The 23,734-nt window shown below is 39.6% G+C and overlaps 2 protein-coding genes and 1 long non-coding RNA gene across 7 annotated transcripts in view; 2 read left to right on the forward strand and 1 right to left on the reverse strand.

The window, feature by feature from the left end:
- The window catches only part of PAXBP1 (PAX3 and PAX7 binding protein 1), a 38,331-nt gene extending 33,422 nt beyond the window's left edge, over positions 1-4,909 (forward strand). Inside the window, exons 16-18 of the mRNA XM_011989036.1 lie at positions 342-488; positions 1,256-1,410; positions 3,746-4,909. Coding sequence (XP_011844426.1) covers positions 342-488; positions 1,256-1,410; positions 3,746-3,863 — 420 coding nt within the window. The 3' untranslated portion in view covers positions 3,864-4,909. The remainder of the gene's footprint in view (positions 1-341; positions 489-1,255; positions 1,411-3,745) is intronic.
- Positions 4,910-5,890: 981 nt separating this feature from the next.
- LOC105545963 lies at positions 5,891-8,578 on the reverse strand. The gene is made up of 2 exons (XR_001007023.1): positions 8,309-8,578; positions 5,891-6,267 (listed from the first exon to the last, which is right to left on the reverse strand). It is a non-coding gene; the product is annotated as an uncharacterized LOC105545963 (long non-coding RNA).
- Positions 8,579-10,642: 2,064 nt separating this feature from the next.
- Positions 10,643-23,734, forward strand: part of SYNJ1 (synaptojanin 1) — a 104,614-nt gene continuing 91,522 nt past the window's right edge. For 3 of the 5 annotated variants that reach the window (XM_011989040.1, XM_011989042.1, XM_011989039.1), the window contains exons 1-2: positions 10,643-10,737; positions 11,765-11,910. In XM_011989040.1, coding sequence (XP_011844430.1) covers positions 10,643-10,737; positions 11,765-11,910 — 241 coding nt within the window. The other 2 variants (XM_011989041.1, XM_011989044.1) reach the window with 1 other exon arrangement.

Raw genomic sequence — 23,734 nt, forward strand, 5'->3', positions numbered from 1 at the left:
GGTGTGCATAGAACCAGCTAGAGTGTAATTTTCAATAGAGGACACTTACCTAAGAATTAGCACTCCCTGACTGTCGGCGATGATGGACTGTTCTATATCTATGCTGACCAGTGCTGTAGCCACTAGCTACATGTGGCTGTTTCAGTTTTGACTAATTAAAATTGAATATTCAAATGTAACCATTCTAGGAAATATCTGTACCTTTGAAAGTATTAATATGTCTTAGTACTTTGGCAAGACAGGGTCTGCTGTATTTCATATGGTGTTTTACTATGTAACTTATTTACTTTGTACCTAATGTAATTGTGTCACGTTACCTTTTTTTTTTTTCTTCTTTCCAGCTATTAGGCAATTTTCTTCAGTGGTATGGCATTTTCTCAAATAAAACTCTACAAGAGTTATCAATAGATGGTTTATTAAATCGATATATTCTCATGGCTTTTCAGAATTCAGAATATGGAGATGACAGCATCAAAAAAGCCCAAAATGTGAGTTAAATGACATAGCGTAGGTTTTAAAGCATATGAGTTAAAATGAATTAAGTTTTTGTTTGTTTGAAGAGGAATTTGAGAATTTCATGAAACCCCTTTGATTACTGGACTTGCATGTAAGGTTGACAGTTTGCCTACCCAGGTAGTTCCAAACCCCTACAGCTTTTTTTTACGTAAAAATGCATACTATTATATATATCTATCCATCTATATCCATATTTTATAGATATTAGTAAAAGTTTTAATATTTTGTAGGTATAAATGAAAGCTTTAATTTCAGGATAATAATAACCTTACTGTCTTAACCTCAGTCTGGGCCAACTCGACTCCCGTTGTCAGCATGCATGGATGCCTATTCCTGGAATTATTGCGGGGGATGGGGGCACTGTGATTTCATTTTTATACCACTCATATTTTTACATCAAAAACTGCTGAAAAAGGAAACTCAGTTTATTTAGGCCATCCTAGAAGACTGGAAAATGAAGCCGTTGGTTGTCAGTTTTACATTACTAATTTACTCAAATATTGGACAGATTTTCTTTTGCTTTGAGTGCCTAACCCATTGGTTGGGGTAAAAATTCAGGTATATTGGTTTAGTTAACGTAGGAAGTCAGATTTAAAAGAATATTTCTTCAGAGTAATTGCTGTAGCTCAGAAACATATCTTCTGGTGAAATACATTTATACCCATTATCTAGACTTCGCTTTTAATACTTTAATTTATTCTGTCTTAACTATTTTATTTTACATCTTTCTTCTCCACAGGTAATCAATTGTTTCCCCAAACAATGGTTCATGAATCTGAAAGGAGAAAGGACTATTTCTCAGTTAGAAAACTTTTGCCGATACCTTGTACACTTAGCAGATACAATTTATAGAAACAGTATTGGGTGCTCTGATGTGGAAAAAAGAAATGCAAGGTAATTTTGTAATTAATGAAATGGTAAACTAGAGTTGTTTTAGTTGCCAGATTTAGTATTAAAATGTTTTAAGTAGAAATATTTATATTTTAGTTTAAATTGTATGTTCACTTAGTATTATAAACCTACCAAAAATGCACATAATTTTTCATTTTTGCAGTTTTTACTTTATCTTTTTTCAGTATATTATTTATGAAGATACTAAGGAAAGACTTCTGGTAAGGACCAGCCCCTCAGGGGAGTGAATCAATGGTGGTTTTCTCTGTCTCCCTTTTTGAAGAATTAGAGAGGTCTCAGACTCTCTTGTTTGGAGTTTCATTATACAGATGTAAATTCAAGGTTATCTCCCAATTTGGGGAAATTTTTTGTCTTAATCCATATTATGAACTAGAGGTTATCACTAATGGCTTTTTGGGAGCAACTTATTTCTAATTTTTATCAAGGGTTGTAAGAAAAGAGTGAATGAACCATTAGCCTTTCTGTGGACATTAATTACGGATATTCAGGTAATTCTGGGATAAATCTCTAGCATAAAAAGTAAATAATAGCACTAGGGCAGTTTGAAGGAATTGTCTTTTTAAATTTTTAATTTCATATATCTTTGTAATGTCAAAGTTTCATTTTTGTTTAGATCACACCATTAGTCATACCCCTATAACAACACCTTTTTCCGTTCCCTCATTCCCCTTTCTTGAAAACAGACCTTATTTTCCTGCAAGAAAATTGGATATTTTTTCCACAATAAAATTAAAGTAGCTATTAAAGATTTTAGGCTGGGCGCGGTGGCTCACGCCTATAATCCCAGCACTTTGGGAGGCTGAGGCAGGCAGATCACGAGGTCAGGAGATCGAGACCATCCTGGCCAATATGGTGAATCCCCGTTTCTACTAAAAATACAAAAATTAGGTGTGCGTGGTGGTGCATGTCTGTAGTCCCCCCTACTTGGGAGCCTGAGGCAGGGGAATTGCTTGAACCTGGGAGGCAGAGGTTGTAGTGAGCTGAGATTGTGCCACTGTACTCCAGCCTGGCGAAAGAGCAAGACTCCATCTCAAAAAACAACAAAAAAGATTTTAATGGTAAAATTCTTTGTCAGATTTTGGTTGATTTGATTTTGTTCTTAGTGTGTGCCATTTTGTTATTTGTTGGCACTAACATTTTTTCTCAGTGTGTTGTTTTCTACTAGATAAGTTTTATCACATTTTAAGCTTTGATTTACATACATTTAACAGTGTTTCTGTTTGGGAGTTAACAAATAGTGTTTACTTTTCTACAGAAAAGAACTTTAACAGCTATGTAAGCACCTGCTTTGTGCAATGCATATAAAGCAGGTTTCACGTGGGTTGCCAAGTTTTGCAAATTCTAATTCTTCCCTAATAGGGGCTTACTACAATTCTATAGAAGAGATGAGACAATTACTAATGTCATATTACGTCTTGTTTCTTATGAGTGGTTTAAGCTAACTGTTAAAACAGTCATTCTTAAAGTGTGGTCCCTAGACCAGCAGTATCAGCATGATACTGGGAGTTTGATAGACTTGCAAGTTCTCAGGCCCCACTGTGGGCCTACTGAATAGAACTCTTGGGGTGGGGCCAGGGATGATCTGCATTTCAGCAATTCTCTAGGTAATTCTAATGTGTTCTAAAATTTGAGGATTACTTCCTAATAAGAAAGCAGAATGCCTTCTAGCTGGGGTGATAAGGAAAGTCAGATTATACTTTATTTAGTGAATTTTGGTGGAGTGGAAGTTACGCTGGATCTTGATGGATTAGTGATGAAAAGACACAAATACCTTTTGTGTTCCAGGTATATGCTGAAAGAGCCAGGACTCTTGTTTGAGAAGGAATGGGAGACAGGCCTCTGAAGCAGTTTGAAAAGAGATTGCTTTCTTTTCTTTCGCAATATTAATGAAACTCATTGATCTCAATGAATTTTGTTTTTTTTTTTTTTAAATGGGTCCCCTGTCTCTGGGCTAGTCATTTAAACATATGTAAGTTTTGTTTTATATGGATAAATGTAAACTTTTTTTTTTTATTTTTTTTAATTTTAGTAGAGACGGGGTTTCACCATGTTGGCCAGGCTGGTCTTAAACTCCTGAGCTCAGGTGATCCACACGCCTCAGCCTCCCAAAGTGCTGGGATTACAAGCGTGAGCCACCGCGCCCAGGCTTTTTTTTTTTTTTTCCTACGTGCTGTAGCTTGTATATCTATTTCCCTTCTTTGAAAATGTGTGCTTGGAAAAATTGATTGCAGAAGCTCTAAAATAGCCATGAAATCAGTAGCAAATTTTCTCTTAGATGTACTAATTAATGAGATGCTGCTATATGTTTTTCTTTTAGGGAAAACATAAAACAGATAGTAAAACTCCTTGCAAGTGTTCGAGCTTTGGATCATGCTATGTCTGTTGCAAGTGACCACAATGTGAAAGAATTTAAGTCTTTGATTGAAGGAAAATAGATCTGTGAGACTGAAAAACCTATTTGCTTGATTACCATTCCCAATGTGTAAATTTTGTATATATGTAAAGTTTCTTAAACTGTAAAATAGCGATTCTTGTTTTAATACAAAAAACATTATATTCAATACTGTGTCCTTAAATGATATTTCTTCAGAATGAAAGGAATTCAGATTATTTCTAGGAGTCTATGAATGTTTACTGCCTGTCATACTTTGTTTACAGAAGTATTTTGTATGGTCATTTAAATTAACCCTCTCAGTTAATTGTCCCCTGTAAACGATGTGTGCAGTGTAAATTGTGTAATTATGCATATATATATTTATACCACCATGGATTTACTTTCACACTGGAAATTTGTGGTGTTTTTCTACAGAGGAAGCCTTTTAACAGCAGAAAATTATCCGGTAGCAAATTGTCTTAGGGAAATTACTACACTGTTGTAACAAAAGGGCTGGCAAGTGACTAAATGTTCATTACCTTTTGGTTAGCGTTGCTATCACTGTAGCTGTGCTGCCTTAACATTGAGAGTTGAGTTGTGGACTTAGTCGTTGAGTGAATGTTGAACTTTTTTCCTTGAATCAGCGTTAGAGTCAAATGTGGGTTTAATGTGAATGCTAAATGATATATGCAACATACTTTCAAATGGAACATAGAAATTTCACTTTTGAGAATAATAAACCCACAACCTAATTGCATGGTTTTGGGCTGACCGTCCTGTCTCATTCATGATTTTACTCCCTGCCCAGCTTGCACATACATGCATTTGAATTTTAGTAGTCTGTCATATTTAAAATCCCACATATGTGAGTTAAATATGCAATAAAGAATACGCCTTGCTGATTAGCCACACCCAGGCAATTTAATATCCATGGTCTTCTATAATGTTTATATCACATTGTAAATATTCAAAGAACTTGTTTTAAAGTTTATGCTTTCTGATTCTGTGATTTTCAAAAGAGGAATTTTTTGGAAATTAAGGACTATCGTTTGATAATTATATATGTAATTAAGCTTTAGCCAAGCATTAAATTAATTTTTAAATATATCCTTTTTTGTATTTTCCTGATGACTAAGTTTGCAGCATTTCAAATGACTAATAAAGTGGGACTATGAGCAGGCCCATGTGTACCCTTGATCAGAACATAATATGCAGAACAGTGTCATGCACTCTATTCCCTCTGTTAATTTTATCTTATCCCTACATCTTTGTATTAGTTCATTCTCAGGCTGCTATAGGGACATACCCAAGACTAGGTAATTTATGAAGCGGTTTAATTGACTCACAGTTCTGCATGGGTGGGAAGGCCTCAGGAAACTTACAATCATGACGAAAGGCACATCTTCACAGGGTGGCAACAGAAAGAATGAGTGTCGAGGGAAGGGGGAAGCCCCTTATAAAACTATGAGATTTCATGAGAACTCACTAGCAGGAGAACAGCATGGCAGAAACCATCTGCCATGATTCAGCTATCTCCACCTGGTCCTGCCCTTGACATGTGGGGATTATTACAATTCAAGGTGCGACTGGGTTGGGAAACAGCCAAACCAAAACAGTATTCATTCTGGATGAATTTTCTGTTACACCTTACTGGCCTACTAAGTAGAATTAAAGTCAGAACACCTATTCCTCATTTTAAGTAGAATAAAACATATAAACATGTATATGTATCACATGCAGATCATTTAGGCCTTAAACTGCATATTATTTCCAAACCCATTAGACTAATTACTCTGCTTTTAAGAACTCTTAAACTCAGGCTTTTTATCCTATGAAATCTATCAGGCTATAGGTTTCAGGAATGGGTTTAAACATCACACTAGGAATTTGATGTAGGGTACATAAAACCAATAGTTTTTCTATCTCAAGCAGAACATTTTTATTCCTGATATAGCTTAAGGACATTATTTCTTATGAAAGGAATTCTCAAAAGATAAATCCAGAACCATTTTAATAAAGCTGGTTTTGCTTTTTAGTTTTTTCTTTTGGAGCAGTCCTCTGAATTAACTCCAACATAGGTGACAAATGTTTTTGAGAAGGAAAACTATTGAAACAACATAGTCAAGAGTGACTAGTACTACTGTAGCCAATGATGTTGATGTCTCACCATGTCCCTGTTCTTGCCACTGGTGTCCTCTTGCAAGTACTTGCTCCTCTGCCTGAGGGCTTTTCTTTGGCCTGTGCAACAGGCTGGAGTGTCCTGGAGATACTTCTTGGAACAGATCTCAGCCAAGGGAGGAAAGGAATTGGAGGTTAAATGCCCCGTGAGTCAGTTGGGGTCCTCTTGGGAGCAGACACTGAGATGGCATTAAATGTACAAGAAGTTTACTGGGGGGGAATGTGTATAAGAGAAAACAGGGGAGCCTGGAGGAGGCTGGGAAAGCTGTCAGGCAGGCAGGTTTCACCTGTGTGAAGGAAGGAGGGAGGGATGAAAGTCTTAGACATTGGTGCAGTTCTAAAGTTTCAGCAGGGCCAACGGGCAGCCCTGACAAGTACAACCAGGGTCTCCTTGCTAATATGAGATCTGAGAGAATTTCATGATCACTAAACCCAATTTGCTAATCTCTCAGGTAGGAAAGCAGATATGGTCCACATTGCCTACAAGAGGTCTTCAGTTGAGTAGAGCCATCGTTGCCTGCAGTGGTAACATTACCAGCATCCAGAATTGGCCAAAAATGGAAAGTGCTAATAATCGTCCTTGAAATCATGAAACCCTTACAAAAATGGTCAAATGTTACAGAGCTGCAATATAAAATAGGAAGCTGTAAGTTGCTACATTGTAGTGGTTGTTTATGGTTACAAGAGCTCTTATCTCTAACATGGCAATACCTGTGTAATAAAGGGAGTCTTGCCATTCACTGATTATGACAAAACATTTGATTTGTTGTTTCAAGTAAATGAAAATGAGAAAAACACTGGCACTACATGTAGGAAGAAAAATTAAATATATCTGAATGTTTGGGAGGTCTTGTACTTTCATAAATGTTTTGAAGACTGCCCTCCAGAACTGAAACTGTCCATGGATATGGGGTTCACAGCTGCTAAGGGCTGCTTCATACTGCCCAAACACAGGCTGAATATTGTTATATGGGATTGGTATCGAAGTGCAATGTAGACGGGCCCCTGGCCTGCTTCTGGACTCTAGCCCCCGGTAATTTGTACTGGGTTCCTGTGAGTCCTAACTCCAGAGGCTTAAAGGATACAATCATTCAGTACAATGAGAATCCCTAGCAGATGACTTCTTAGGATCTTGTTAAATATCTTTAGGAAAATATATGAGAAAAGTTTTGACAAAACACTGCAGAAACAGTCTAAGCTACTTTGCAAAAACATTTTGATCATGAAAGCTTACCTTTTACGCGTAACCTTAGTGAAATTGCTGTTGCTTTGGGACCCAGAGTCAACTTGAACAACTTGAACACAACTCTAATCTTGAAGGTTGAGCCCTGTTTTTGGCTCCGGCACTTTGATTTCCACAAGAATCCTTGTGTGTCATTAAAATAAACCCCCTTCACTTGATCTGTCTTCAGTTGGTCTCTTGTTCCAAATGAAAACACTTCATTTTTATCTATCACAAGTTTCCTGTTTGCTCTAGTGGCAATTTCCTGTCTATGGTACCTGCAAGTTATTTTTCAGTTTTTTTTTTTTTCCCCACAGTGATTCTGCCCTCGAGCTTACTAGTTTTTAATTCATAGGATTTCCATTTTTCTAATTTAAAATCTCATCCTTCACTGGTTACATTGAATTTCTTTAAAGAAAAAGCTAATGCTCTTTGTAACCTACTGTTGTGTTGTCTTTCAAGACCACTGTTTTCTCTTGAACAATGAGCCATTTCTTTCTCAGTCATTGGTGGGGAGCATGGCCAGGTACAACTAGGGTCTGCAGATCCTGCTATACTATACTATATTAGGACCAGGATCTGCAGAGCACTATACTAATTGCTCTGCAGATCCTGATCCTGATATAAAAGTTAGCCTATGTAACCTGAGAAGAAGCTGTTAAAGGTTACTGAATCAGATTGTGACTATTTCCCTGATTTTCCATGTTGTCTAGCATTTTTGACAAAAAAAAAAAAAAAGCCAGACAAAAGAGAAAAGCAGGTACTACTACTAATTCACATAGTAATCACCTGTCAAAATTTATAGCCATGCACTTGATACAGTTTTTTAATGTGATTATTTGGGATTATCATTAATCATCTGTAAATACGTAAATTCTTGTATAGTCTGCCTGGCACATACTATTAGGTTGGGCCATATGTTGCCACTATGTGAGGTTTTTTTTTTTTAACCTATGGAAATAACAATTCCATGTTTCCACATAATGAATTGCATATTTCAACGAGAGTTACCCATAGGAGAAATAACTTGCTCACAAATCAACATTGAAAATTTAGGGTGTTTGTCTTTACTTTGTTCTCTTGGATGTGATATCTGAAACACCTACCTGGGGCTGTCTCTCTCCTGATGGAAAGTCACATCAGCCTTGTGTTGATTTCTTGTAGCTGGTGTTAGAAATTACCACAAACTGGGTGGTTTAAAACAACAAAAATGTATTTTCTCACAGCTCTGGAGGCCAGAATCAACAGGGCCATGCTCCTTCCGAAGGCTCTAGGCTCAAATCCTTCCTTGCCTCTTCCAACTTCTGACGGCTGCTGACATAGCTTGGCTATTGCCAAGCTCCAATCTCTGCTGCTGTCTTCATATTACTTACTTTCTTTCTCTTTCTCTCTCTCTCTCTCTCTTTCTCGTGTGTGCATGTTTAATTTTCCTCTGCCTCCCTGTTATAAGGACACTTGTGATTGCATCTAGGGCCCTAGAGCCCACCTGGATAATCCAAAATAATCTCAAGACCCTTAATCAAATCTGCAAATTAACCTAAATTAACATTCACAGACAAGGACATCTTTTTGAAGCAGCATTTTTAGCCTCCCACAGGCTCTTCATTGCTCAGTTTCAAGGGTTGAGTTGGTGTCAGCCTGTCTCTGTAGGCCCTTAGGATCTCACTAAGAAATCTGTGTATGCCACTTAACCTATATTTTAAGTCACCCTACCCCAAAGACATTTCAAGGTCAGTGAAAATTTTTCCAGCTATTGTCAAATGCTGTAACAAAAGTAGAAGTATAAATAGGAAAGAGGGACGAGAAAAAGAAGATAGAACCAGTCAAGCCACTAGTCAAATTGCCTTTATGTTTTTCAAACTCTGGGCATGTCTTTTCATGACTAAAATGAGATGTGGAAAAGCTGTGGCTGTCTAACAATCTAGGAATAAGAGTCTTGCTACCCCCCAGTTTAATTTGAAGAAAGAAGCAGGAATTCCAACCCACAACCCAGAAATTTTGACCTAAATCTCCTTAGTTCCAAATAAAAAGGAACCAGGAATAGGCAGAACACCTGTTCCTAAAAGAGCTTAGTACCCATGCTTCACACTGTAAGAGAGGATGCGTTTCTAGTGTAGCCTTACAGACACACAGGCATGGTGGAAAAGATTTTGGGCTTTGGAGTAAGTTTGGTTCCAGTCCCCAACTCCTCTTGAAACTGAGTGATTTCAGTTGTCATAAAAGGTACCTCTCAAGCAACGCATTTGATAGCGACAGTTTTTTTTCTGAGACAGTACTGAGATAGAAACCCCCTCTAGTTCTTACAACGAAATCCAAGAATCTTTGTATTTCTCCTTCAAGACTTGAAGTGGCTTCTTTTCTAATAAATTTAGTTCCGTGTCCTGAAACCAGGGTGGGTGCAGCTTCTCTAAAATGGATGAAAAAATCAAGTCACATGACAGGGCCTGAAGAGGGAAATGATTTTTGCAACATAACCAAATTTAAATTCTGCTTTGGCTGTTAAAAACCAGAAGGAGAAGAGGTAAACAAAGAGCAAAGGCAAGTGGAGACAGTTTGAGTGCTGGGTTCTTCAGGTTTTCAATTCCTTTCTGCCCTGTTGGCTTTGACTTCATTCTCATACTTATTAGGTCTATTCAATGGAAGCAGAAATAAATCTATGGGACACGCTGATATTAGCCAGGAAGCACGATTTGTTGAAAAATGAGGATGCGATAAAAGGGTCAGGTGCCTTTAGTCACTAAATTCCACAGTTGGCAAAAGCTATTCATCCATCAGTGACAACCACAGCTGTAGTGGTCTCCCTACAGCCATGTTTTGTTGGACTCAGCCTTGAGATCCTGGTTTGTGACTTCCCACTCTCCATCGTATACACCTGAACACTCTTCGATAGCACCCTGTGAGCTCCAGAACACACAAAAGGCACCGAACAGAACTGTCCCAGAGCAGGCATTAGTTTTTCTTCTGCTACCTACCCCGACACTCAGACTAGGAACTCGGTGCCATTTGCTGGGCTGTCGACACCATGGACAGCTCTTCAGGCGCCACCTAGTTGGCTAGGCGAGCCGACCATACCGAGCCCTCCCTCCTCTCCCGTCAGGCCCGTGGGGGCGGCAGGGGGTGGTCCTGACGCCCAGCTTGGGGAGCAGCAATACGCAGCCCCCCAAGCTTTTCTCCTGAGTCCCTCTCCGGCGCTCACGCTCTGAAGAGCCCACGCAAAGGGACCAAGGAGGCCGGATCTTCCCTCTCCTTGCACCCCCGGCGGTGGGATCGCAGTTCGGCCTGGGGGCGGCCGCAGGAGGCGAAGGTCGCTGGAGACTGAGGCTCTGGCCAACCGCTGGTGCCCGGCCTGGCCGGTAGGCGCAGAGTGGGCGTGATCTCTCTCCTGACGCCCCGCCCCTTCCCTCGTGAGGGGCGGATCTTCCGCCCGCTGCCGCGGCGCAATGCGGAAGAGATGGGCCTGCTGGAGCGGAAGTGACGCTTCTGGAGGCAGTGGCGGCGGCTGCGGGAGAAGGAGGAGGAGGAGTCGGAGGAAGGGGTGAGCAAGCCGGCGGGGGGCGGGGAGCGGCCGCGGCCAGACCCACCGGCAGCCGGGCAGGCGGACGCCTCCAAGACCAGCCTCTGCCTCCGCAGCCTCAGCGGGAGCGGTGAGGGGCGACCGCGAGCAGCCGGGGTGCGGGAGAGCGGGCGCGGTTGTGAGGAGACCACGGGTTGTGCAGGGCGCCGCGTCAGGCTGGGGGCTGGTGACAGCGGCTGTCAGCCTGCCCGCGGGAACGAACCGAATCCGCCTGGGTGCCGGGTCATCTCTTCTGGCGCATAAATGGAGGGTTTGGGCTTCTCGGCTCTTCAGTCTCTCTGAGAAGGAGCCGTTTTCCCGGGCAGTCGACTTCCCGGGACCCCGAGGAGCCCCAGTCGGGTCGGTGCCCCGAGTCATGACTCTTCCCGGGTGGCCATTCGTATTTTTTCGGCCCCGCCTGCCGTCCCCCGAGCCGACGGTAGCCCGGGGCAGGGGAGGCGGTGGTAACCTGTGCCGTTTCCCTTGCCCTTCGTCGCCACCCCCAGGAGAGCCTGTCGCGTAGAATAATCCTTTTCCTCCTCCTGCCCCCTAAGGAGCTTTGAACCAGCCTTGTCACCCTTCCCTCCCACCTCCGCTCCTTTCCCCTCGAAGGAACTGCTTGAAGTTTCCAAATCGGTTCCCTTTCAACGTAGTGACAGATCTTGAAGCAGGAAGCTGATAAACAACTCCGAACGAAATACGCTCAAAATTTTTCCTTTCAGTAAGCATAAATTAAACGGGAAACTCAACCAAACCGTTGATGGACTTACAGTGCTAAAACCTTGTCTTGCCTTGGTATGAGAATTGGTAGCTTTTCCTCTTGCTTTTTGGTAAAATTAAGTGACGACTTATCTTTTGGAACAAGCCATTTTCTCCCTGAGCTGTCTGTTTTTTCCCCACCCCAACCCCCCATCAAAACCTGGCAGGGAGGGACTTTTGGATGCTTTGCAGTCCTTGCTGCAGGAGGAAACATCAGCTTCATTTGCTTTGCTTTGCTTGGTTTCCACAGGGCTGCCTCCGAAGAAAGGAGAATGGCGTTCAGTAAAGGATTCCGGATCTATCACAAATTGGATCCCCCACCTTTCAGCCTCATAGTGGAAACTAGGCATAAGGAAGAATGTCTCATGTTCGAGTCTGGGGCCGTCGCTGTGCTCTGTAAGTCATCTGTTAGAGCCCAATTTATCATGGTCTCTGCTTTGATTTGAAATAATTCAGATGCAACCATTTTTAGAAAAGAGCCCGACAACCCTTTCACTGTATTTCCTCTAGCAGATTATGCTTGTATTTCCTTTTAATCAAAGTTATTTTCCTGTAAACTTTCTGTTAACAGGTTTTTGTTGAGGGGGGGTGCAGGACGATGCCAGTTTTGGTGCAGGATTTTGCTTTCTTGGGTTCTGCTGCTGCTTCTAAAAGTAAATTTTTTTTCCAAAGAAATATTGTTGCAGTTTGTATCATATATCACATAAACCCATACGATGTCTTGCTTGACATATTTACTGGTAGGTCTGTTATAGTAGTAGGTATTATCTAATGTTATCCAATATTGTTGGAGTATTTATGTTATGGCCGTTATGTTTTCATTAAGGGAATTGTAAACAACCTCTAGATTTTCATGTGAGATACATGATTGATTTTATATTATTTTAAAAAGTATTTTGATAGTCTAATTTAAAGAAAAGGACTATTGTACCACAATAAAAATATATTAGTAAGGTCTGAGTTATTTTAGGGGCAGATGGATGAAATTAAAATTAATTTGAATACTATGTTTCTTTCTTAATGTAAGATATGCCAGGTGTGGAGGCTCATGCCTGTAGTCCCAGCACTTTAGGAGGCCAAGGGGGACAGATCACTTGAGGCAGGGAGTTTGAGACCAGTCTTGGCAGCGTGGTGAAACCCTTTCTGTACAAAAAATACAAAAATTAGTCCGGTCTCGTCGTGTGCACCTTTAGTCCCGGCTACTCAGGAGGCTGAGTTGGGCGGATTGATTGAGTCTGGAAGGTCGAGACTGCAGTGAGCCTTGATCTCGCCGCTGCCCTCCAGCTTGGGCATCACAGTGAGACCCTGTTTCAAAAATTAAAAAGAAAAAAAAAGTATATGATTATATATATATGAATTAGGCAGATAATCCTAGTGTTAGGATTAGTTTAGTTACTGATTATATCCTTATAAATTAAAAATAGTGTTTGAAAGGCATACTTACAAATATAAGCCCTTAAATATCTTAAACTACTAAGCTTTCTCCAACCTCAGTAAATGAAGAGCTTAAGACCACACTGTTTACATATAGAGTATTAATGTCAGTTAAAGTGTTAACTTGACTAAAATAGTACAATTGCATCTGATGGGGAAAAAGATAGTGACATAATGAAAAGAAGCAAAGAACAGTGTATAAGAAATATATATTTGGTACATAAGTTTTTGAATGAAGGAGAAGGGGCTCTAGGTCTAAGAAATAAGTATAAATAATATTGACTATACTCAATCAGTATGGGCTTAATTACTTCAAGTTGTTTTTTGGATTTAAATCAAACTGTACCTTGGTACAGTATTAATTTCCATTGCATATATTTTTATACAAGTGTAATTCTTATACTGATGAATTCTTAATAAAAATATTTGGCGGGGGGGCGAATGTTTGCTTTCCTATGGGAAGCATTTTTCAGCTGCTTGTGTTTTTTGGTGACATTACCTGACTTACTAATCTTGTGTAAATTCTAAACGTGTCTTTATGATTACTCATAACAGCAAGTCACATTTTCAGCTGCAAACTGTGTATTACTTATAGTTTTTAGAATTATTGCTATACTTTACTCCAATGTTAGGAAACCTAAGAATAATCATATTTCCAAAACATCCAGCAGCCATCTTTTATGCCAAATAATGGTTTGTTTTTGCCAAAAGGCCCTAAAACATTTATTTTGGCATTAATGTGCATTCTAAGGAGAATGAATATTAAAATATTGTCTAAACTATTCTGTTTTCATTAGATTTAGACTATGTGAGTAATTCAGAAAAAAAAATGTTGGAATATTGCTTCTTTCTATAAAGCTAACATAAATGGATGTCTAATCTCTTGGAATGTCATTATCTTTCCTACTATAAACTTTACAGTAATACTTTCTTAAGTCATTTGACTTGGCCTTCATTTTGGAGTGATACCAAGGTTTGTATTGTGCTGTACAGTGTTCACTTTTAAAATCTTCACACTTTAAAAATACCTATTGTATTCAGAAGCTGTGCTTGGAAAATATCAATGTGTTCTCTTCATCTTCAAAAATCCCAGCTCCCTGAATTTCAGTGCATTCTGCATATTCATCTACCTGTAGAATCTTCTAAAATCATGTTTTGTTTGTTTGTTTTTTGAGACAGGGTCTCACTCTGTTGCCCAGGCTGGAGCACAGTGGCGTGATCTCGGCTCACTGCAACCTCTGCTTCCTGGGTTCAAGTGGTTCTCCTGCCTCAGCCTCCCAAGTAGCTGGAATTACAGGCATGCGCCACCACGCCTAGCTAATTTTTGTATTTTTAGTAGAGATTGGGTTTCACCATGGGCCAGGCTGGTCTTGAACTCCTGACCCTAGGTGATTCGCCTGCCTCAGCCTCCCAAAGTGCTGGGATTACAGGCATGAGCCACTGTGCCTGGCCCTAAAATCATTTTTAATAGTAAAGCAAAGTGTAACCCTGTTTTTCACCAAGATTAAGTTTATTCTCCTCAACCTGTTATTTGTCCAGTGTTGATCTCCTTTAAGGAGATCTGGTGTTTCCTCAGTGCCTTCCCAAGCACCATGCTTTTTTCAGCTTCATTATACTGTTGCTTTTTACACCTTCTTCCTCCAAGACTGTTAGAGTGCTGCTTCTCTAATCTGAGCCTGTCAGTCCCACTGAGGTCCTCCTTGGGTCTTCTTCCTTCGTAAGACTCTGCCCCAGCCACCCCAGCTCACCTTTATCTCTGCCTTCCCTTCATTTCTCTAGAACTTACTCTGTATCACAAGGTGCATACTTTGTTTTCGTTTTTATTTTTTGAGACAGGATCTTGTTCTGTCACCCAGGCTGGAGTGCAGTGGCATGATCACGGCTCACTGTAATTGAACTCCCGGGAACTCCCGGGCTCAGTTGATCCTTCTGCCTCAGCCTCCTGAGTAGCTGGGACTATAGGCGCACACCACTATGCCCAGATAATTTTTTTTTTTTTGTAATTTTTTGTAGATACGGGGTTTCGCCATGTTGCCCTGCTGATCTCAAACTCCTGGGTTCATGGTCTCCACCTGCCTCAGGCTCCCAAAGTGTTGGGATTACAGGTGTGAGCCACTGCTCCCAGCCAAGACGCATACTTCTTATGTGCTGGTTTTGTTGCTGTCTAAGTGCTCATATGTAAGTGTTTTTCCTGGAAATGGGTGGTGGAAGTGACCTTAGCAGGACTTGGTCTTTATGTACCCAAAGTTCCTAATTTCAAGTCTCTACTTGCCCTGGCTTTACTTTAAAGAGTAAATTTTAAACAGACATTTTAATCAGCATACAGTGTTGAGGATTAGCAATCACTTAATTTTCTTGGTTTATGCTGAAGTGTCATGAGATACCAAACATGAAACTTTATCTTTCATGTTATTAGCACATACCAAAAGGTTGCAAGTAAAAATACAATGAAAATAGTCTCAGACCATGGATCCCCTTAGGGACCCGAGTGTTCACTAATGCAGCCTCAAGACTGTCTTTATGTTGATAGGATTCTAAGCTTAAATCGGTCATGATGTTATGACATTATCAGTGTTATAGTCACCTGGGCAGCTTTTACAAATACTGGTGTCTGGGCTCCAGCCCCCTGGATGTTCTGATATAATTAGATAGTGATGCTCATTTCTGAGCAAAGTGTATATAGGCCTTTCTTTGATAGATTAGGGGATTGCTTTTTTTTTTTGGCTTGCAGATTTCATCCAAAATAACCATGTTTCCAGAATTTTAATGCTGTTGTCTTTTGTGGGGCTACTAAGTAGTTTTCTTAAAACTCTCAGGCTGAACCAAGTGCCAATACTCTTGTAGCACTTTGAGTATAGTGCCTTCATATCATGGGGAAATGTGCTCAGGTTCTGTGTCTGGATGCCGCGCTTCTTGAGGAAAAGGCCCGTGTGTCTTAGTAATATTTGCAGTCTTAGTGCTTAGTGTAGTGTTTTACTCATACTTGAAGAAAATGTGATTATTAAATGAATGACAGTAAGGGAAAGACTAACCTAGATTACAAAGTTGATAAACATGCAGTTATTATGTTTGAAAATATGAGGTATTTTTCTGTATATTTTTGTTGTTGTTGTTGTTGTTGTTGTTGTTTGAGCAGAGTCTTGCTCTGTCGCTGAGGCTGGAGTGCAGTGTTATGATCTCAGTGCGCTACGACCTCCGCCTCCTGGGTTCAAGTGATTCTCGTGTCTCAGCTTCTTGAGTAGCTGGGACTACAGGTGCACACCACCATGCCCAGCTAAGTTTTGTATTTTTAGTAGAGATGAGGCTTCACCATGTTGGCCAGGCTGATCTGAACTCCTGAACTCAAGTGATCCACCTGCCTTGGCCTCCCAAATTGCTAGGATTATAGGCATGAGCCACCAAGCCCAGCCCTATAACACTTATTTCATATACATACATAGATACATACATACACACACACACATATATATAAAACATTTATTTTTTCTTTGAGATGGAGTATTTTTTTTTCTTTGAGATGGAGTTTCATTCTTATTGCCCAGGCTGGAGTGCAATGGCACGATCTTGGCTCATCGCAACCTCCGCCTCCTGGGTTCAAGTGATTCTCCTGCCTCACCCTCCCAAGTACTTAGCTGGGATTACAGGCATGCACCACTATACCCAGCTAATTTTGTATTTTTAGTTGAGACAGGATTTCTCCATGTTGGTCAGACTGGTCTCGAACTCCCGACCTCAGGTGATCCGCCCACCTTGGCCTCCCAGAGTGCTGGGATTACAGGCATGAGCCATTGCGCCTGGCCTATTTCCTATATTTTTAAGAATTGTTATCTGACTGAACTGCTGATATAAAAGACATATATTACACATTATTTAGATTTGTTATTGACAAATTCTATTGGAAATAACTATTACCCACATTATTAAGGTTCTTCTGAAATGCCAATTTGAAATGTCTGTGATAAATGTTATTTATTATTTCTATAAGTACTATTAATTTGTTTCAAAATTACTTTTTTTTCCCCCAAGATGGAGTCTTGCTCTGTCACCCAAACTGGAGTGCAGTAGTGCGATCTCGGCTCACTGCAGCCTCCACCTCCTGGGTTCAAGCAGTTCTCCTGCCTCAGCCTCCCAAGTAGCTGGGACCACAGTCGTCCACCACCACACCTGGCTAATTTTTCTGTATTTTTAGTAGAGACGGGGTTTCACCATGTTGGCCAGGCTGGTCTCGAACTCCTGACCTCGTGATCCACCCACCTCAGCTTCCCAAAGTGCTGAGAATATAGATGTGAGCCACCACGCCCGGCCTTCAAAGTTACCTGTTTAAAATAGAAAATAATTTCATTATTTATTTCTTCTGTTGCATTTATTTATTTAAAACACCTTCTAAAAAGTTCTTACCCTTAGATAACAGTTAATATGTTTTTTAGTAGTGTACCCATTTTTAGCATTACTCAGTTTTGAAAAGTATTTGTACAGCAAATGTTTGATTAAATTGCAATTTGATGTCTTTGGAATAGTGGGTCAGTGTAGCAGGTGAGCTCTGTGACTAGTTTGCTGCATCTACCAGTTTAAGCAGCTTGTGTGATGGTTAGCAAGTTATAAATAGGTACATATTTTTTTCCTGGAAACAGTTTATTAAGAGATAAAAGATGTCTCTCAGCTTTGTGTACAATTCATTATTCTTAGTCTTTCTACAGTTTACACACACATACACAAAGACTGTCACAGGAGAAGGACAAGCCATCAGTCCGACATACATGCGTTACATTTACAGTCTCAGTGTTTTACAGCCCATCTCAGGCTTCAATAAAGTGAATGATTCATTTCATAATTATGTCCTAAATAGAAGATGGAGTAAAGAAAAGGTCAACATATAGGAAATGGAGGATAACTGTAAAAACAGAAGTCACGTAAAAGATGGGGATGTGAGGTGACGCCATGGACTCCTAACTCTTAAAATTAAAACTTTTGCTCTTTTCCATATTACATGCTAACATGGGAGTAAGGATGAATTGCTTTTATCTGTCTAGTGGTAAAATTATTTTCAGACTTTTCAAGTAGCATAATTTGAGTCAGATTAGGACTCAAATCATGCATTTTATAAATAGCAAGGCCATATCACTGGACCTGGTTTTCCTCCAGCTTGTCCATATGAGATTCTTTGTCTACCTAATTTTTTCTTACAATGTAAGTCATAATACTATATATAATACTAAATATAAGTCATAATACTATAGGATAATATTCTGAGATCTTTATTACAGAATTCGAAATAATCCTCTCTTTTCTATAAAACTGCATAGTTAAAGGACTAATCATAGTGAAATGATAATGGCTACCACTTACTGGAAGCTTATTCTGCCAGTCACAACATTAAGCCAGAGGTTTTTAAACTTCATTGTTTTATGGTGACCTTATTATCTCATTAAGTTTTTTTTTTTTTTCCAAGAGAGTTTCGCTCTTGTTGCCCAGGCTGGAGTGCAGTGGTGTGATCTCGGCTCACCGCAACCTCTGCTTCCCGGGTTCAAGCAGTTCTCCTGCTTCAGCCTCGCAAGTAGCTGGGATTACAGGCATGTGGCACCACGCCCGGCGAATTTTGAATTTTTAGTAGAGACAGGGTTTCTCCATGTTGGTCAGGCTGGTCTTGAACTCCTGACCTCAGGTGATCCGCCTGCCTCGGCCTTCCAAAGTCCTGGGATTACAGGTGTGAGCCACTGTGCCTGGCCTCGTTAAGTTTTTCACAACACCCCTCTGCCACAGACAATACTTAATAGTTCTGTTTATTAAATAGTTAGGTCCAATAAATATGTGTGTCCCAACAACTTTTATAGCTGTTCAAAAAAAAAAAATGCAGAAAAAAATAGAAAATTTATTTTCTTCATAAATAACCACAGTTTACTAATGAGATGTGTGTGCTTGTTGAGCACTGAGCGCTGAATAGCTTTTCTTTTTTTTCTTTTTTCTTTTTTTCTTTTTTTTTTTTAAGATGGAGTTTTACTCTTGTCACCCAGGCTGGAGTGCAATGGCACGGTCTCAGCTCATTGCACCCTCTGCCTCTGCGTTCAAGCAATTCTCCTGCCTCGGCCTCTTGAGTAGCTGGGATTACAGGCACCTGCTACCACGCCTGGCTAATTTTTGTATTTTTAGTAGAGATGGGGTTTCACCATGTTGGCCAGGCTGGTCTTGAACTCCTGACCTCAGGTGATCTGCCCACCATGGCTTCCCAAAGTTCTGGGATTACAGGCATGAGCCACTGCTCCCAGCCTGAATAGCTTTTCAAACCTTGGAACAGATTGAACACTGCCATCCTCATTTCCTGTTCCACATTGATTTTCAGGTGACACTTGCTTTTATCACAGCAGCCAGCAAAAACCCAGTTTCACTAATATATATCATCCAAGGAATGCACTGCAATCTAATATGACAACTCTGAAGCACCTCAGGTTAATAGTTTGGCTGGTTTCCAGCATGTGTTGAGAATCTCAGTGTTTCCTTCTGTTTAAAATATGCAGCTTTCCTGGGAGTTTGCTATAGTGCTGTGGGGCATCTTAGCACAGAGTTTAGGAGATGTGGCATTTGACACAATTTTTTTCATTCAGTTCAGATTGTGCTTTTATCCGTGTTTCAGAGATTTGGAAACTGAGGAATGGAAAGATAACTGCTCTAATGACATAGTCCTACCATTTAATTTTTTTACTGTAATTATTGTTTGTGCTGTTGTGAAGCTATTGTATTACTGTATATTGTGTGGCTATTATTTTCAGGGGTGGGGAATGAAGCGTGAAAAGAAGGGAAGGCGTTAAGGTTAAGGGTGTAATTGGTAGCATTTTCTAATGAGGAAACTGTACACTTGTGTTTTTCCCTACAAACTATTAATATGTTAGTATATTAGAGGAGAAAGTATGGTTTAATTTACAGTAAAGTCATTAAAAACAAAGTTTCTTTCCTGGGCCAAGTTAAATGTCAGGTTCTAGAATTTTGGGTAAATGTAGTAGGTGGTAATGCCAAACAGTGTGTATAGTTTGTTTTTTTTTTAATTGCCAAATGCTGTCAGCATGATTGCCCTTTAGATAAGTTGCAGTGTCCTGTCTCTTTTTAAGAAAAATTTGCAAGTTGAGGGAAGAAGTGACTTTTTATAGTTGACTTTTTCAGCAGAGAAATCATGAAATTTAGACTTGTTGGATATCACTTTATGTTAGGGTTGCAAAAATTCATTTTCTTTTTATAAATACTTTTGGAAGGTGCATATTTCTTTTCTCTTCTTATGTGCCCCTGTAGTCTGAGGAATGTACATATTTAATAGAAAGTAACTTAAATGTCAACTCTTTAAAAAGAAAATCAACTGAACTTTTTAATTCTGGGTTGGTAGTAGGATTAACCTAGGGCCAAACCGGTAGTTAGTTAAGTACTTTCATTTCTTCACCACTTAACTTTTCTATGAGAAAATAAAAAGGAAAGGCAGAACTTCCATTCTCACTGAATAGTAAAAACTCTGTGACTTTTTATTGCATCATCTCATGTCTATCAGATGTTCTAACTTGTCCTATAAAATGTAAGTAACTCAGGACTGTAACAGGAGCTTCTGACCACAGTGGAGTAACAAGAACTAGATTTACCCTCCTACCTTAATTAACAACAACAAAATGAACAAAATACATGGAGTGATTTGCAGACCTTGAACAAAAGGCAGCATAAGATGCTGACCCCCGAGAGAAAGGAACCAAGTGAGGCGGGCTTTATGAATGCTCCAGCTTACTGCCTGGAGAGCTTCCAGGCCACAGCAGCAGAAGAGTCACTCAAACAAAGCTTGACAGGATTCCTGAGTAGGGAATATGGGGAGACCAAGGCAGCCAGAATCTCAGGACTGTGTGCTAGAGACGAGACAGTTGCACAAAGAGCTCCAGAGATCTGTGGAGGACTCCGCTTGAGACTTCAGCTGAGTGCTGATCGGTGCCAGTGTGTAAGGAAACCATTTGAGGCAGGGAAAGAATCACCAAAAAGGATTAGGCAGAAAAATTTCTGGAGCTCACACAGGGCTAGGAATAGTTCATGTTTAACAACCAGAGTGGAGAAGTCTTGCATGGAGAATTGGGTTGAGAACTGAAAAGGGTATACTGCTTCAGTAAAGGGGCAAAGTAGTCCCAGACTAAATTCCACTCCAGCCCTCCCTAACAAAGCTTCAAAGCAAGACCCAAAGGAATGACACTGTTTCCAAGTAACTTAATTTCCAAATAACTGTATCCCAGAATGAAGTTTAAGAATATTTATAGGAATATAGGAAAATACACCTCATAAGGAGCAAAGTCAAATGTAGAAACAGATGCTGTAATAGATAAGGACATTAAAACAGCTATTAGAAATATACTCCATATACTCAACAAGTAGAGGAAAATATGAGCCTGTTAAGAAGAGATATGAAAAATGTGAAAGAGGCCAGGTGTGGTGACTTACACTGGTAATCCCAGCACTTTGGGAGGCCGAGGTGGGTGGATCACCTGAGGTCAGGAGTTCAAGACCAGCCTGGGCAAGGTGGTCAAACCCTATCTCTACTAAAAATACAAAATTAGCTGGGCGTGGGGGCAGGTGCCTGTAATCCCAGCTACTCGAGAGGCTGAGGCAGGAGAATTACTTGAACCCAGGAGGTGGCGGTTGCAGTGAGCCAAGAGCATGCCATTGCATTCCAGTCTGGGCAACAGAGCAAGACTCCATCTCTCAAAAAAAAAAAAAAAAAAAAAAGTGAAAGACCCAAATTAGACTTCTAGATGTGATGGGGATTACTGTATTAGACATTGCAGAAGAAATGATTGGCAAACTTGAAGACATAGTAATAGAAACTGTCCAAAATAAAATATGGAGAGAAAAAAGGCTGAAATAAATAAATACACAGAGCATCGGTGAACTACAGGATGACTTCCAGTGACCCAATGTACATGAATATGTGGATCCCAGAAAGAAGGTGGTAGGGAAGAAAAATACTTGAAGAAATAATAGCTGGCAATTTAGCAAATTTGATGAAAGCTATGAATCCACATATCCAAGAAGCTAAATGAACACAAAGCATTACTGTTTACCAGTGATACAGAGAAGATCTTAAAATTAGCCCAAGGAAGAAAAGACACACATGTACAGAAGAAGAGTGAAGATAAGAATAATAGTAGACTTTTCTTTACAAGCAATCCAAGCCAGAGGACATTGGGAACGTCTTTAAAGTACTGGAAGGAAGAAACCAAACCAAACCATCCACCCAGAGTTTTGTACCCAACCACAAATGAAGATATAAAGACTTTTCAGACATTCGAAGGTTGAAAAAATATGAGCTAATTATAATGATTAGTAGTTTAATATTGTAGTATTACCTTTCTTAGCATCCAATATAACATTTTCAAAACTTTTGAGATTGTAAAGTCTGATTCAGTGAAATTTTGAAAGAAGCATACAAAGTGAAAGAAGCAATGAAGAATGGAATGGGCTAGTGCAATTGGTTAGCCTTGTAATTAGAGTATCAAAAGGAAGTATAGTTTTAAAAATTGTGTATCATATTTTTACTGGTGACAATTAAAATTTGCTTGAGTGTTTTAATGGTTGTTAATAAGAATTTGTATTTTATCTTTTTCCAACTTAAATAGAGTTTATAAGTATAAGCCATTGCTGATCTGTGGTGTTATGTATGTGAGCACATGCATTCACATTGGGTTGCATTTCATAGCTACTGAACCAAATTACTGAATAATTTGGCACTTGGAGAAAATAAGTTTGGTACTTGGAGAGATGTATAAATTCTTCTTGGTTGGATACTCATTACTTCCTCAGTTCAGAATGAAAAAATTTTAGACACTTGAAATTCCTGGATAATTCTGGGCCAACTGAGTCAGTGAAAAGAAAAAAATTTAAAAAAAACTTTATTGTCTCAAAACATTAAAAATATATATGTTAAATGTACTTATTAAAATTTTGTGTTTCTATTTCATTATAGTCTTTTTTAACTTTATATATATAAAAGTGTGTCTACTTATATAACTAGCTCTTAGCAATAAATATTTTTTGAGTTATGTTTCATTCTGTTTACTGGTGGACCATAGGATTGCTGTAGTCTGTTGAATCTGTTGCTGAAATATAGATAAACAAAGTCATTTAATATCCTGTGGACCATGTGTGAACTATAAGTAGAATGAATCTTCTTTTTTAAATTTTTTTTTTTTTTTTTTGAGACAGTGTCTCACTTTGTTGCCCAGGCTGGAGTGCAGTGGCATGATCTTGGCTCACTGTAACCTCAACCTCCTGGGTTCAAGTGATTCTCCTGCCTCAGCCTCCTGAGTAGCTGAGATTACCAGTGTGCATCACCATGGCCAGCTGATTTTTGTATCTCTTTAGTAGAGACAAGGTTACACCATATTGGCCAGGCTGGTCTCGAACTCCTGACCTCAAGTGATCCACCTGCCTCAGCTCCCCAAAGTGCTGGAGTTACAGGCGTAAGCCACCATGCCCAGCCTCTTTGTTTTTATTTTTAAATTCTGGAATCTTATAATTAAGTAAATTTCTAGCTGTTTGTACCTTAGTGCTCATTAGTTGTCTGTCCTTGGTTAGCATTGGGAATATATCTTTGGCCTATCTTGTTTCCTAGTTTTATCAATTCTCTTAGAGAATGGAGTAGAAAGTATAGTTTTCAGATTTTTAGTTGTGGCAAAGTGACGTGGGATTGATACAGAGCTGGGTTGAATAATTATGCTGGATGACACAATTGAGATCCAGCTTTTTGAAACTCAGATAATGGGTTAGAACCCACAAA

Source organism: Mandrillus leucophaeus, unplaced genomic scaffold, assembly GCF_000951045.1.
Source record: "Mandrillus leucophaeus isolate KB7577 unplaced genomic scaffold, Mleu.le_1.0 Scaffold345, whole genome shotgun sequence".
Taxonomy (NCBI): domain Eukaryota; kingdom Metazoa; phylum Chordata; class Mammalia; order Primates; family Cercopithecidae; genus Mandrillus; species Mandrillus leucophaeus.